We start from the raw sequence: 15,110 nt of genomic DNA on the forward strand, positions 1-15,110 counted from the left end.
ATTGTAATAAATGGTCAGCCTCTATATGTATGTACGACAAGACCAGATGAATGCTGGGGAATAAAAGTCAGAGGCAAAAACAAGGACGATATTGTATTTCCCAGGTAAATACGGTATCTGCGCATACAATTACGGTATCTGTCACGCGCAAGACTAGTGGATAAACAAAGCATGTCGGGAAGTAGGATTCAGCCAATCAGTGGCGCTACTGCCCTGGCTGCATCGCGAAGCACTTCGGGAATTGTAGTCCGTTTAGTTTTGAAGCTGAGGGCTGGCGGGCTGTGGAGGCGGCAGGGACTGATGTAAACATTGCAGTGCATCGCGGTTCCCGGTGTCTGGGCCCGTGGAGATGATTCACGAACTTCTCCTGGCTCTGAGCGGCTATCCCGGCAGCATCTTCACCTGGAATAAGCGGACGGGCCTGCAGGTCGTGTATAGCTGTGGCTGCTCATGGAGCCTCCGTTTTAGTCATGCCCACATTAGAGGGCAGTCTCTTCTATATTGTTGTATAGGCTGACATAATGAAGAACTAGGAACTCAGGGGGCATTTATCAAACTGGTGTAAAGTAGAACTTATTTGACCTTAGCAACCAATCAGATTCGACCTTTCATTTTTCACAGCTCCTTGTGAAAATGAAAGGTGGAATCTGATTTATGCTATGGTCAAACAAGCCAGTTCTACCTTACACCAGGTTAGTTCTGGTGCCATATACAGGGCTTCCTGTACCTGTACTGCTGTCAGTCCGTATCCTGCAGTGGCAGTATATGGCCTTGTGTCTGTCGTCTGTGGTCAGTGTGTGCTGTTACATGCAGCCATCTATCTGCTCCTCATGCCAAAGAAAAGATAAATGTAAAAACTTTCATTAAAGGGTTATTCCCATCTGAGACAATGGGGCATATCGTTAGGATTTACACCCATTGTCTGACAGGTGTAGGACGGGACCATACACCTATCTCATGAAGGAGGGCGCAGCGCAGCTTGTGCAGCCACCGTTTCCATTCACTTCAATCAGGCAGGTGGAAATAACCGGGCCAGAGCTCTGATACGGCCGTGTGCATGAGGCCTAAGGGATTCTCCAACCAGATCTTTTGGTTCCACGCACACCAGTTCACTCCTTGTCAACAATTTCCCCCAAGCGGCACGTGACCCAGTAAGGTGCTCCTGGGGAAAGGGGGGGGGGGGGAACGGGACATCACCACTGTGGCCAGTCATTGGCTGCAGCAGAACATATGTCCCCTGTCCATTCCAGACGTTATAAAGCAAGGAATAAGTGTCCGGCGCACCAAAGAATTCAAACCTCAGCAGCAGGGATGAAGTTAAAGGGTTTCTGTCATCAGAAAAATGGGTATTAAGCTGGCTGACATTAGCGATGTGCTAATGTCAGCTGAACATAACTATATTAGTCCCATGTCACTATGTGCCACCGTTATTTAGAAAAACGAATATGCAAATGAGCCTCTAGGAGCAGGGGGGGGGGGGCGGACGCGTTGCACCTGCTCCTAGACTAGAGGCTCTGTTCACTCACCTCTTTCCACGCCCTTCTACACTTGATTGACTGGGCCAGGGCAGCGTTGGTCTCCTGTCTGCCGGGGAAATCTCGCGCCTGCGCCGTCCCATTCAGTATTTGGCGCAGTAAGGGAAGGACGTTTGCCGGCAGCCGGCTTTTTCATTGCCATGTATTCAGCGCATGCACAGTGAGATTTCCCCGGCAGACAAGAGACCAACGCTGCCCTGGCCGTGTCAATCACGTGTAGAAGGGCGCGGAAAAAGGTGAGTTATTATAAAAGTTCGTTTTTCTAAATAACGGCGGCTCATAGTGACATGGGACTAATATAGTTATGTTCAGCTGACATTAGCACATCGCTAATGTCAGCCAGCTTAATACCCATTTTTCTGATGACAGAAACCCTTTAAAGAGGACCTTTCATCGGTCCAAACATTGTGAACTAAGTATCATGACACATACAGCGGCGCCCAGGGATCTCACTGCACTTATTATTATCACTGGGCGCCGCTCCGTTCTCCCGTTATGTCCTCCTTTCTTGAGACAAGTTGTACTTCCTAATGGCACCATTTAATATTGCCTAAGATGTACTGTAGTGGGAAGCTGGAAAAAATTTCCAAACAGGGTGAAATTGAAAAAAAAAAATCCAATTCCACCAGTTTTATGGGTTTTGTTTTTACACCTTTACCGTCACTCTCCAGATCAGTATGATAGTTGCGTGTACTGAGCTGTGTGAGGGCTCGTTTTTTGCAGGACAATCTATACTTTTCAAAGATACCATGACTTTTTGATCACTTTTTATTTCATTTTTTTGGGAGGTGAAGCAATGATAAAATGGAGAATCGGCCATTTAGATATTTTTTTTATACTTTTTTTGTTACGCCATTCACCGCACGGGATAAATATTTTTATATTTTAATAGTATGGTTTATTTTTATTTAAATTGTAGTCAAAGGGGGTTCATTAGAGTTTTTTTTTTTAAAAGTGTTTTTTTCGAAACTTTTAAAAAGTTTCCCTAGGGAAATTGAACATGTGATTATTAGATCACTTCTCATTCACTCCAATGAATTAGTGAGAATTTCACTATGTTCCTACGGAGCCCTGCCACGGCCAGGTTCTCCTGAAGAACATTGCTGTGGCAGCCTCGGATCATTCAGAAAGACTTGCATACAGTATCCGCTCGGGGTAGCCATTGCAGGCTCGGGAGAGCGTGCTGCTGAGGTTTTTTTACCTCTCCAATGCCATGGTCAATTTTGACCATGCTAGGGGTGGCTGATTAATCAAATTAATTAGCTTAATTTTCCATTTTAATGTCCGGCGATGTGTGTTTTTTTTTTTTTTTTTTTCTTAAATCGGCATATTGATTTTTTATTTTTTTGTGTTCTGCTGCTCTGGCGCAGCCTGTGTAAAGTCCTTTCCAGGAATTATGGCATGGATTATGATGATGCATAGGTTGTGGGCACAAGCAGGTGAATTGCCTGAGTGACTTCTTCTCTATGGAGTAGGAAGCAGCTTCCACCTTACTCCCTCCTTGCCCAGGACAGGGAGGTGAAGTAATGCCAGCCATTCCAGTGCTTTCTCCGTGGGCACAGGCGCCTTTCATCAGTCCTGGTGGAGGGTGTAATTTGGTCCAGATGGCCATCAACATCCCTGTAATGCAACAGGACATGTAAGGTGGTGGTCTTGCAACTGGTACATTGGCAGTGCCAATTACTACCTTGGTTTTTTCTTATTCTCTGCTGTCTATTTTAAAGCATTCTGCCCAGACTTCCCCATTATTGGCAGAAGGACTATGCACCTTAGTTATTGGAGGTAGCAGACTGTCTGTAGGCAAAGATAGCCCTGAAACTAATGCTACCCCTTGTTCTATGTGCATATTACGGGGCCTGGGTGACTTTTGGCCAAGGACAATTAAATGGTCAGGGTTCAGGAGGAATGGATTTTAATGTTGGGCGGCTGCTTATCTCCTGCTGCTCTACTGAAATGGGCTCATTAATTGTGGAGTAGGGGGATAGAAGTGTTTACTCCAAAATCATCATACAGCGCGCTCTAAACTGTGGATAATGAGGTCCTGCTGATGGCTGTTAACTTCTATGATGCTCCTATTCATATGCAAGTTCCTCAAGGGTACCTCATTCCACCTGATGGCACCTCTAAATATGGAAGACTGGAAAGTTAGTGGCGTCTGACCAGCCATGTCTTAGAGTGGGCACGTGTAGATAGCTGCTGTGTATACAAGACCCAGAGCTGTGTTCTAAACCTAATGTACCCAACCTAGAATAGAAACTGAAATCTGTGAAAATATAAACCCGAGTCTAAAGAACCCCTTCGCTGTGACGGACAGCTGGCAGTTCGGCAAAGGCAGCCGGACTCTCTGCATAAGCGCTGTCAGTCACAGCGAAGGGAGTGCGGTTACCGTGACTTGAAGCACGGAGGCCGCTGCCCCCTTGACTTCAAGCATGTGTGGAGAAGCGCGCCGGGTAGGGGATAAAACAACGTTTTCAGGACTTTTGCTGCATCTGCCTTCAGGAAGAAAGGCATCATCAGAAACACGCTGCTGGCTACACGCAGGTACTGCTGGCGGCTAGGGATGGTTTTGGGAGGTGACAGGTTCCCTTTAAAAGGGTTGTCCCATTAAGACAACTTATGCCCTGTCTGATCGGCGGGGGTATCATCACTGGGGCCCTCACGGTGCTAGAACAGGACCATAGAGTGCAGGGGAGAAGAGAACACACGTGTGTCTGCCACTCCATTCAAACAGGCAACATGGCAACTTTTCCAGTGATTAGCGGAGACCCCAACAGTGGACCCTGAGAAAGCTGCAATGTTTCGCATACCCCAATTCTTGCATAAAATATTATGCCACTTTTGGGAGTTCAGAGAGTGGGCAGTGTGGGGTCGGCCATGGCTAGCCCAACACATTTATTATCATCTACACCGCCTCCCTTCCTGGCGTAGATTTCCTTTTTGGCACATGGACTTGCACAGATGTGTCACAGGTATTAAGAGGCCTGCTCCTGTTAATATATTGTGGGGCATCTGACCCCAGGGGGAGATTAACTAAATTCAGCATGTCATACGCTGGCCTTAAGAAATGTCCCCCTATGTCTTCCCCTTGTGTCTAGCTGTATAATATTTTTCATTACACGTCTGAACACAAGTTCTGCCTCCATTGTTGTAGCGTTTTCACCAGTTTATTCTTCGTCCCGGAGTCCTCGTCTTTTCACTGCTGTACGTGATCTCCCTTTTCTAGATGTGATATATTAAGTTATAGGCTATTGTATGTTCTTATAAAAAATTATAACCTAGCCATGTGTTTTGTGTTTATGCAGGTTTCCCAAGATCTGCCATTTCTTCATCCTGGAGAAACCAATGTACTGAACCGTCTCTGCAAGTTAGGGACGGACTATATTCGCTTCACGGAGTTCATTGAACAGTACACTGGGCATGTCCAGCAGCAGGTATTAATATCAGATTCTGAATGGGCCTTTGAGCTAGGGGGTTCCCTGGGACTTCTGAGGCTCTGGTCCATATCACATTTTGTTTTAGGTCTGTTCCTTATGTATTATTTGCTAAAAGTAAAGTTATCCTTATCAACTATATTTTCTGCCTTAGTGGATAATGGGGTACAACACATTACTGCTATTTAGGTCAAGGTTAGGAGTACTTTCAGGAACTTCTACCCAACCTCCAACTCTGTGTCTGCTATGAGGCCTGGGTCCATAGGATGCAGTGCCTTCCCAGAGTTAAGGACTGAGCAGGAACCTCGCTGTTCACCAGCTAATGGCTCTTAATTTTCATTCCTGCACCACAAGGGAGGCAGCAGAAGACAGAGCAGGATGTTCTTCATGTTGAAATGCCCTCCATGCCTGATGTCAGATTGAGCTGGAGAGTATCACTGAAGATACACTCCAAGGGTATGTCCACACAGGAGACGTGCGCTGCAGTGGAAAAACCGTAATGTGTCCACAAAATTTTGCTGTAGCAAAATTAAGACCAAATGGTACAAATTTTGTGGTGGAAATCATAGTGTAAATACTTCACTTTTGTGGCGGATTTCGCCCTTTTCATTGCAAAGCGGAAAATCCACTGCCGAAATCCGCAACATAAATTGAGATGCTGTGGGTTTTGAGTCAGACCCACAAGTCAAGTTATATGCACATTTGAATATGCTATTATATTACTACAGTGGCTCAATCTTACTAGACTTCTGCAGTAATGTGCACTGTCCTCGGCGCACCCACTGCCGAATAAATAGCTAAAGTGTTATGAAGTAATTTAATGACAGGCACTCTATTCTCTGGTGTAGCATGGAAAAGTAGACTATATTATTTTAATCAATGTTACATTTTATTAAAAATAGTCTAAATAAATTCACAAATAAATTAAAACCCAAATATATTTCCCTGGCTATCTAAATTGATGTCAATGATTACCTTTAAAGAATCATGATTCATATATCAAAAAACAATTACTATACACCATGATTGTATCACTACCAATTTGATATTTGATTACATATATAGAATTACAGGATTAAAAGGACCCTCCTTTTAAAATTGATAATGTATCAAAAATACAAAAATAAAAATGTGAAATATAAAAATAAATAAGTAAAAACTGGTCCTTCTTGTAAATAGTTCTTATAACAGTATATAAATCTGTGATGATAACTTAACAAATTAATAGGCTGATGTCTCCAATACTATTGTGTTGCTGATCAATTAGTGAATAAGAACACGTGCTTCTTGTGGAATATATATATATATATATATATATATACATACAGTACAGACCAAAAGTTTGGACACACCTTCTCATTCAAAGAGTTTTCTTTATTTTCATGACTATGAAGGCATCAAAACTATGAATTAACACGTGGAATTATATACATAACAAACAAGTGTGAAACATCTGAAAATATGTCATATTCTAGGTTCTTCAAAGTAGCCACCTTTTGCTTTGATTACTGCTTTGCACACTCTTGGCATTCTCTTGATGATCTTCAAGAGGTAGTCCCCTGAAATGGTCTTCCAACAGTCTTGAAGGAGTTCCCAGAGATGCTTAGCACTTGTTGGCCCTTTTGCCTTCACTCTGCGGTCCAGCTCACCCCAAACCATCTCGATTGGGTTCAGGTCCGGTGACTGTGGAGGCCAGGTCATCTGGCGCAGCACCCCATCACTCTCCTTCATGGTCAAATAGTTCTAACTTTCAAAGTTTTCCCAATTTTTCGGCTGACTGACTGACCTTCATTTCTTAAAGTAATGATGGCCACTCGTTTTTCTTTACTTAGCTGCTTTTTTCTTGCCATAATACAAATTCTAACAGTCTATTCAGTAGGACTATCAGCTGTGTATCCACCTGACTTCTCCTCAACGCAACTGATGGTCCAAACCCCATTTATAAGGCAAGAAATCCCACTTATTAAACCTGACAGGGCACACCTGTGAAGTGAAAACCATTTCAGGGGACTACCTCTTGAAGCTCATCAAGAGAATGCCAAGAGTGTGCAAAGCAGTAATCAAAGCAAAAGGTGGCTACTTTGAAGAACCTAGAATATGACATATTTTCAGTTGTTTCACACTTGTTTGTTATGAATATAATTCCACATGTGTTAATTCATAGTTTTGATGCCTTCATAGTCATGAAAATAAAGAAAACTCTTTGAATGAGAAGGTGTGTCCAAACTTTTGGTCTGTACTGTGTGTATATATATATATATATATATATATATATATATATATATATATATATTTTATTTGATAGTGATGAATTGATCGCCAATAGTATCAATGTCTTTCCTTCGGTTATATAACAGTTATATTTCCATTCATAGATTATTGGTTAATAGATCTTACTTTAAAATTATTACATTGCAACCCCGAGGAAATTCGTCATAGTGTATGCACCAAACTGTGTTTCGCTCCTTATATAACGGAAGTAATCCGCTCCATCCGTTCCGGAGCTACTGAAGAACCGCTGGTCGGTGGAATGCCAGACTCTTTCCAATCAGATAGTGATGGTTTATTCAGAGGACAGGGCATAACCTGGAAAGGGTTGGACAACCCCTAGAAAGGGTTTTCTGAGACCCAAAGCAATTTAGTTATAGTCCTGAAAGTGTATTGCATAAAGAAAAAAAAGCCCCTCGCCTGGTCAGTGCTGCTCTGTTCCAGCCCTTAGGGTCCTGTCTAGTGTGACATCTCGTCCTTAATCGTGTGCACATCTGCAGTCATTCACTGGCCTTAGCAGGCACATGTCCCCCACAGTCACATTCTGCCGGGGGATACGTCTCCACTGAGGCCAATAAATAACTGCAAAAGTGCATGTTACATAATGTGACAGATGGGACGTCACAGTTCTGGTCCACAGGGGACTAGACACCAGGGTGGATATGATTTAAATCAAAATGATTTAAATCATGATTTAAATCACTAGTCAGTAAGGCTTGATTTAAATCATAGTTTTCTACATAAAGACTAATTCTTGCTGATATAACTTATAATATGCAAGTAGATGAAGATTTTTAGAATAACAACTTTTCATATTAGTTTGATTAGGTTGATTCTGCATTCATAGGTTTGTAGAAGTTAGGATTAAGGTATTTTTCTCAACTCTGTTCATGTCATAACATTTTTGCTGTGAAGAAGAGGCATGTGATCTCTGCTGAGTCAAATTCAGTTTTGAGAACTGCAAAAGTAAACCAAGCATCCGTGATAATATTTTGTAGGCAGAGAAACTGCCCAATAATCTTACAAAAACCTCTGGAAGAGCATGACATTGTGAATGGATTAATGGAATTTATTTACCCAAAAAATTACACATATAGAAACATAGAATGTGTCGGCAGATAAGAACCATTTGGCCCATCTAGTCTGCCCAATATACTGAGTACTAGGGGTGCACCGAAATTCCATTTCGGCCGATATTGGTACATATCGGCAGAAAATATGGGGTTTGGGATTTGTCACCCGCGCCGGGCGGGCGGTTTACTTTAAGTCACTGCATCTTTATTTTACCTTACAATCGCCTGCTCCGCCTCCTTCATTCATAAAGTGGGCGGAGCAGGTGCGTCACGTGAGTAAGTGACGTTACGCCGCCCTCCGCTCTGCCTGCAGAGTTGTTACTGGAGCGTCACGATTGTAAGGTAAAATAAAGATGCAGTGAGTGATTAGTCTGCTGTGAGCAGCAGGGCCGGGGCTGTTATGGGTAGGGGGATCGGTCTATGGCACTGCTATGGGGAGGGGGGATCTGTGCACTGTTATGGGGAAAGGGATCTGTGCACTGTTATGGGGAAAGGGATCTGTGCACTGTTATGGGGAAAGGGATCTGTGCACTGTTATGGGGAAAGGGATCTGTGCACTGTTATGCCCATAACAGTGCACATATCCCTCCCCTCCATAACAGCGCCACCCACAGATGAATTTCATTCATGAAAAAGAATTATTAATAAAATCATTTAAAAAAAAGTATTTTAAAAGTATTTGGGCAAAAAGGCAGTTTCAGTTTCGGTTTTCGGTCAAGGGCATCCTGAATTTTCGGTTTCGGACCAGAATTTTCATTTCGGTGCACCCCTACTGAGTACTATGGATAGTCCCTGGCCCTATCTTATATGAAGGATAGCCTATCCCATGCATGCTTAAACTCCTTCACTGTATTTGCAGCTGCCACTTCTGCAGGAAGGCTATTCCATGCATCCACTACTCTCTCAGTAAAGTAATACTTCCTGATATTACTTTTAAACCTTTGCCCCTCTAATTTAAAACTATGTCCTCTTGTAGCAGTTTTTCTTCTTTTAAATATTCTCTCCTCTTTTACCTTGTTGATTCCCTTTATGTATTTAAAAGTTTCTATCATATCCCCTCTGTCTCGTCTTTCTTCCAAGCTATACATGTTAAGGTCCTTTAACCACCTCAGCCCCCAGTGCTTAAACACCCTGAAAGACCAGGCCACTTTTTACACTTCTGACCTACACTACTTTCACCGTTTATTGCTCGGTCATGCAACTTACCACCCAAATGAATTTTACCTCCTTTTCTTCTCACTAATAGAGCTTTCATTTGGTGGTATTTCATTGCTGCTGACATTTTTACTTTTTTTGTTATTAATCGAAATTTAACGATTTTTTTTGCAAAAAAATGACATTTTTCACTTTCAGTTGTAAAATTTTGCAAAAAAAACGAGATCCATATAGAAATTTTGCTCTAAATTTATAGTTCTACATGTCTTTGATAAAAAAAAAATGTTTGGGTAAAAAAAAAATGGTTTGGGTAAAAGTTATAGCGTTTACAAACTATGGTACAAAAATGTGAATTTCCGCTTTTTGAAGCAGCTCTGACTTTCTGAGCACCTGTCATGTTTCCTGAGGTTCTACAATGCCCAGACAGTACAAACACCCCACAAATGACCCCATTTCGGAAAGTACACACCCTAAGGTATTCGCTGATGGGCATAGTGAGTTCATAGAACTTTTTATTTTTTGTCACAAGTTAGCGGAAAATGATGTTTTTTTTTTTTTTTTTTTTTTTTTTCCTTACAAAGTCTCATATTCCACTAACTTGTGACAAAAAATAAAAACTTCTATGAACTCACTATGCCCATCACGAAATACCTTGGGGTCTCTTCTTTCCAAAATGGGGTCACTTGTGGGGTAGTTATACTGCCCTGGCATTCTAGGGGCCCAAATGTGTGGTAAGGAGTTTGAAATCAAATTCTGTAAAAAATGACAAGTGAAATCCGAAAGGTGCTCTTTGGAATATGGGCCCCTTTGCCCACCTAGGCTGCAAAAAAGTGTCACACATCTGGTATCTCTGTATTCAGGAGAAGTTGAGGAATGTGTTTAGGGGTGTCTTTTTACATATACCCATGCTGGGTGAGAGAAATATCTTGGTCAAATGCCAACTTTGTATAAAAAAATGGGAAAAGTTGTCTTTTGCCAAGATATTTCTCTCACCCAGCATGGGTATATGTAAAAAGACACCCCAAAACACATTCCCCACCTTCTCCTGAGTACGGCAATACCAGATGTGTGACACTTTTTTGCAGCCTAGGTGGGCAAAGGGGCCCATATTCCAAAGAGCACCTTTCGGATTTCACTCGTCATTTTTTACAGAATTTGATTTCAAACTCCTTACCACACATTTGGGCCCCTAGAATGCCAGGGCAGTATAACTACCCCACAAGTGACCCCATTTTGGAAAGAAGACACCCCAAGGTATTTCGTGAGGGGCATGGCAAGTTCCTAGAATTTTTTATTTTTTGTCACAAGTTAGTGGAAAATGATGAATTTTTTTTTTTTTTTTTTTTTTCATACAAAGTCTCATATTCCACTAACTTGTGACAAAAAATAAAAACTTCCATGAACTCACTATGCCCATCAGCGAATACCTTGGGGTCTCTTCTTTCCAAAATGGGGTCACTTGTGGGGTAGTTATACTGCCCTGGCATTCTAGGGGCCCAAATGTGTGGTAAGGAGTTTGAAATCAAATTCTGTAAAAAATGACGAGTGAAATCCGAAAGGTGCTCTTTGGAATATGGGCCCCTTTGCCCACCTAGGCTGCAAAAAAGTGTCACACATCTGGTATCTCCGTATTCAGTAGAAGTTGGGGAATGTGTTTTGGGGTGTCTTTTTACATATACCCATGCTGGGTGAGAGAAATATCTTGGTCAAATGCCAACTTTGTATAAAAAAATGGGAAAAGTTGTCTTTTGCCAAGATATTTCTCTCACCCAGCAGGGGTATATGTAAAATGACACCCCAAAACACATTCCCCACCTTCTCCTGAGTACGGAGATACCAGATGTGTGACACTTTTTTGCAGCCTAGGTGGGCAAAGGGGCCCATATTCCAAAGAGCACCTTTCGGATTTCACAGGTCATTTATTACAGAATTTGATTTCAAACTCCTTACCACACATTTGGGCCACTAGAATGCCAGGGCAGTATAACTACCCCACAAGTGACCCCATTTTGGAAAGAAGACACCCCAAGGTATTCGCTGATGGGCATAGTGAGTTCATGGAAGTTTTTATTTTTTGTCACAAGTTAGTGGAATATGAGACTTTGTATGAAAAAAAAAAAAAAAAAAAAAATCAGCATTTTCCACTAACTTGTGACAAAAAATAAAAAATTCTAGGAACTCGCCATGCCCCTCACGGAATACCTTGGGGTGTCTTCTTTCCAAAATGGGGTCACTTGTGGGGTAGTTATACTGCCCTGGCATTTTCCAGGGGCCCTAATGTGTGGTAAGTAGGTAAATGACCTGTGAAATCCGAAAGGTGCTCTTTGGAATATGGGCCCCTTTGCCCACCTAGGCTGCAAAAAAGTGTCACACATGTGGTATCGCCGTATTCAGGAGAAGTTGGGGAATGTGTTTTGGGGTGTCATTTTACATATACCCTTGCTGGGTGAGAGAAATATCTTGGCAAAAGACAACTTTTCCCATTTTTTTATACAAAGTTGGCATTTGACCAAGATATTTCTCTCACCCAGCATGGGTATATGTAAAATGACACCCCAAAACACATTCCCCAACTTCTCCTGAGTACGGCGATACCAGATGTGTGACACTTTTTTGCAGCCTAGATGCGCAAAGGTGCCCAAATTCCTTTTAGGAGGGCATTTTTAGACATTTGGATACCAGACTTCTTCTCACGCTTTGGGGCCCCTAGAATGCCAGGGCAGTATAAATACCCCACATGTGACCCCATTTTGGAAAGAAGACACCCCAAGGTATTCAATGAGGGGCATGGCGAGTTCATAGAAAAAAAATTTTTTTGGCACAAGTTAGCGGAAATTGATATTTTTAATTTTTTTCTCACAAAGTCTCCCGTTCCGCTAACTTGGGACAAAAATTTCAATCTTTCATGGACTCAATATGCCCCTCACGGAATACCTGGGGGTGTCTTCTTTCCGAAATGGGGTCACATGTGGGGTATTTATACTGCCCTGGCATTCTAGGGGCCCTAAAGCGTGAGAAGAAGTCTGGAATATAAATGTCTAAAAAATTTTACGCATTTGGATTCCGTGAGGGGTATGGTGAGTTCATGTGAGATTTTATTTTTTGACACAAGTTAGTGGAATATGAGACTTTGTAAGAAAAAAAAAAAAAAATTCCGCTAACTTGGGCCAAAAAAATGTCTGAATGGAGCCTTACAGGGGGGTGATCAATGACAGGGGGGTTATAAATGACAGGGGGGGTGATCAATGACAGGAGGGGTGATCAATGACAGGGGGGTGATCAATGACAGGGGGGGTGATCAATGACAGGGGGGTGATCAGGGAGTCTATATGGGGTGATAACCACAGTCATTGATCATGCCCCTGTAAGGCTTCATTCAGACGTCCGGATGCGTTTTGCGGATCCGATCCATCTATCAGTGCATCCGTAAAAATCATGCGGACATCTGAATGGAGCTTTACAGGGGGTTGATCAATGACAGGGGGGTGATCAGGGAGTCTATATGGGGTGATCACCACAGTCATTGATCATGCCCCTGTAAGGCTTCATTCAGACGTCCGGATGCGTTTTGCGGATCCGATCCATCTATCAGTGGATCCGTAAAAATCATGCGGACGTCTGAATGGAGCTTTACAGGGGGGTAATCAATGACAGGGGTGTAATCAATGACAGGGGGGTGATCAGGGAGTCTATATGGGGTGATCACCACAGTCATTGATCACGCCCCTGTAAGGCTTCATTCAGACGTCCGGATGCGTTTTGCGGATCCGATCCATCTATCAGTGGATCCGTAAAAATCATGCGGACGTCTGAATGGAGCTTTACAGGGGGGTAATCAATGACAGGGGGGTGATCAGGGAGTCTATATGGGGTGATCACCACAGTCATTGATCACGCCCCTGTAAGGCTTCATTCAGACGTCCGGATGCGTTTTGCGGATCCGATCCATCTATCAGTGCATCCGTAAAAATCATGCGGACATCTGAATGGAGCTTTACAGGGGGGGTGATCAGGGAGTCTATATGGGGTGATCACCACAGTCATTGATCATGCCCCTGTAAGGCTTCATTCAGACGTCCGGATGCGTTTTGCGGATCGGATCCATCTATCAGTGCATCCGTAAAAATCATGCGGACATCTGAATGGAGCTTTACAGGGGGGTGATCAGGGAGTCTATATGGGGTGATCACCACAGTCATTGATCACGCCCCTGTAAGGCTTCATTCAGACGTCCGGATGCGTTTTGCGGATCCGATCCATCTATCAGTGCATCCGTAAAAATCATGCGGACATCTGAATGGAGCTTTACAGGGGGGGTGATCAGGGAGTCTATATGGGGTGATCACCACAGTCATTGATCATGCCCCTGTAAGGCTTCATTCAGACGTCCGGATGCGTTTTGCGGATCGGATCCATCTATCAGTGCATCCGTAAAAATCATGCGGACATCTGAATGGAGCTTTACAGGGGGGTGATCAGGGAGTCTATATGGGGTGATCACCACAGTCATTGATCACGCCCCTGTAAGGCTTCATTCAGACGTCCGGATGCGTTTTGCGGATCGGATCCATCTATCAGTGCATCCGTAAAAATCATGCGGACATCTGAATGGAGCTTTACAGGGGGGTGATCAGGGAGTCTATATGGGGTGATCACCACAGTCATTGATCATGCCCCTGTAAGGCTTCATTCAGACGTCCGGATGCGTTTTGCGGATCCGATCCATCTATCAGTGGATCCGTAAAAATCATGCGGACGTCTGTATGGAGCTTTACAGGGGGGTAATCAATGACAGGGGTGTAATCAATGACAGGGGGGTGATCAGGGAGTCTATATGGGGTGATGACCACAGTCATTGATCACGCCCCTGTAAGGCTTCATTCAGACGTCCGTATGCGTTTTGCGGATCCGATCCATCTATCAGTGGATCCGTAAAAATCATGCGGACGTCTGAATGGAGCTTTACAGGGGGTTGATCAATGACAGGGGGCTAATCAATGACAGGGGGTGATCAGGGAGTCTATATGGGGTGATCAGGGGTGATCAGGGGCTAATAAGGGGTTAATAAGTGACGGGGGGGGGGTGTAGTGTAGTGTAGTGGTGCTTGGTGGGACTTTACTGAGCTACCTGTGTCCTCTGGTGGTCGATCCAAACAAAGGGGACCACCAGAGGACCAGGTAGCAGGTATATTAGACGCTGTTATCAAAACAGCGTCTAATATACCTGTTAGGGTTAAAAAAAAACACATCTCCAGCCTGCCAGCGAACGATCGCCGCTGGCAGGCTGGAGATCAACTCTCTTACCTTCCGTTCCTGTGAGCGCGCGCGTTCACAGGAAATCTCGCGTCTCGCGAGATGACGCATATATGCGTGACTGTGCGCAGGGCTGCCACCTCCGGAACGCGATCCTGCGTTAGGCGGTCCGGAGGTGGTTAATCTTTCCTGGTAAGTTTTATCCTGCAATCCATGTACTAGTTTAGTAGCTCTTCTCTGAACTCTCTCCAAAGTATCAATATCCTTCTGGAGATATGGTCTCCAATACTGAGCACAATACTCCAAATGAGGTCTCACTAGTGCTCTGTAGAGCGGCATGAGCACCTCCCTCTTTCTACTGGTAATGCCTCTCCCTATACACTCAAGCATTCTGCT

At 43.5% G+C, this 15,110-nt stretch overlaps 1 protein-coding gene across 1 annotated transcript in view; it reads left to right on the forward strand.

Moving 5' to 3' along the window:
* Window positions 1-253: 253 nt before the first annotated feature.
* Window positions 254-15,110, forward strand: part of TUBGCP4 (tubulin gamma complex associated protein 4) — an 86,955-nt gene continuing 72,098 nt past the window's right edge. The window contains exons 1-2 of the mRNA XM_040414083.1: window positions 254-427; window positions 4,838-4,966. Of these exons, the coding sequence (XP_040270017.1) occupies window positions 350-427; window positions 4,838-4,966 (207 nt within the window). The 5' untranslated portion in view covers window positions 254-349. The remainder of the gene's footprint in view (window positions 428-4,837; window positions 4,967-15,110) is intronic.

This window comes from Bufo bufo, chromosome 1 (assembly GCF_905171765.1).
Source record: "Bufo bufo chromosome 1, aBufBuf1.1, whole genome shotgun sequence".
NCBI lineage: Eukaryota > Metazoa > Chordata > Amphibia > Anura > Bufonidae > Bufo > Bufo bufo.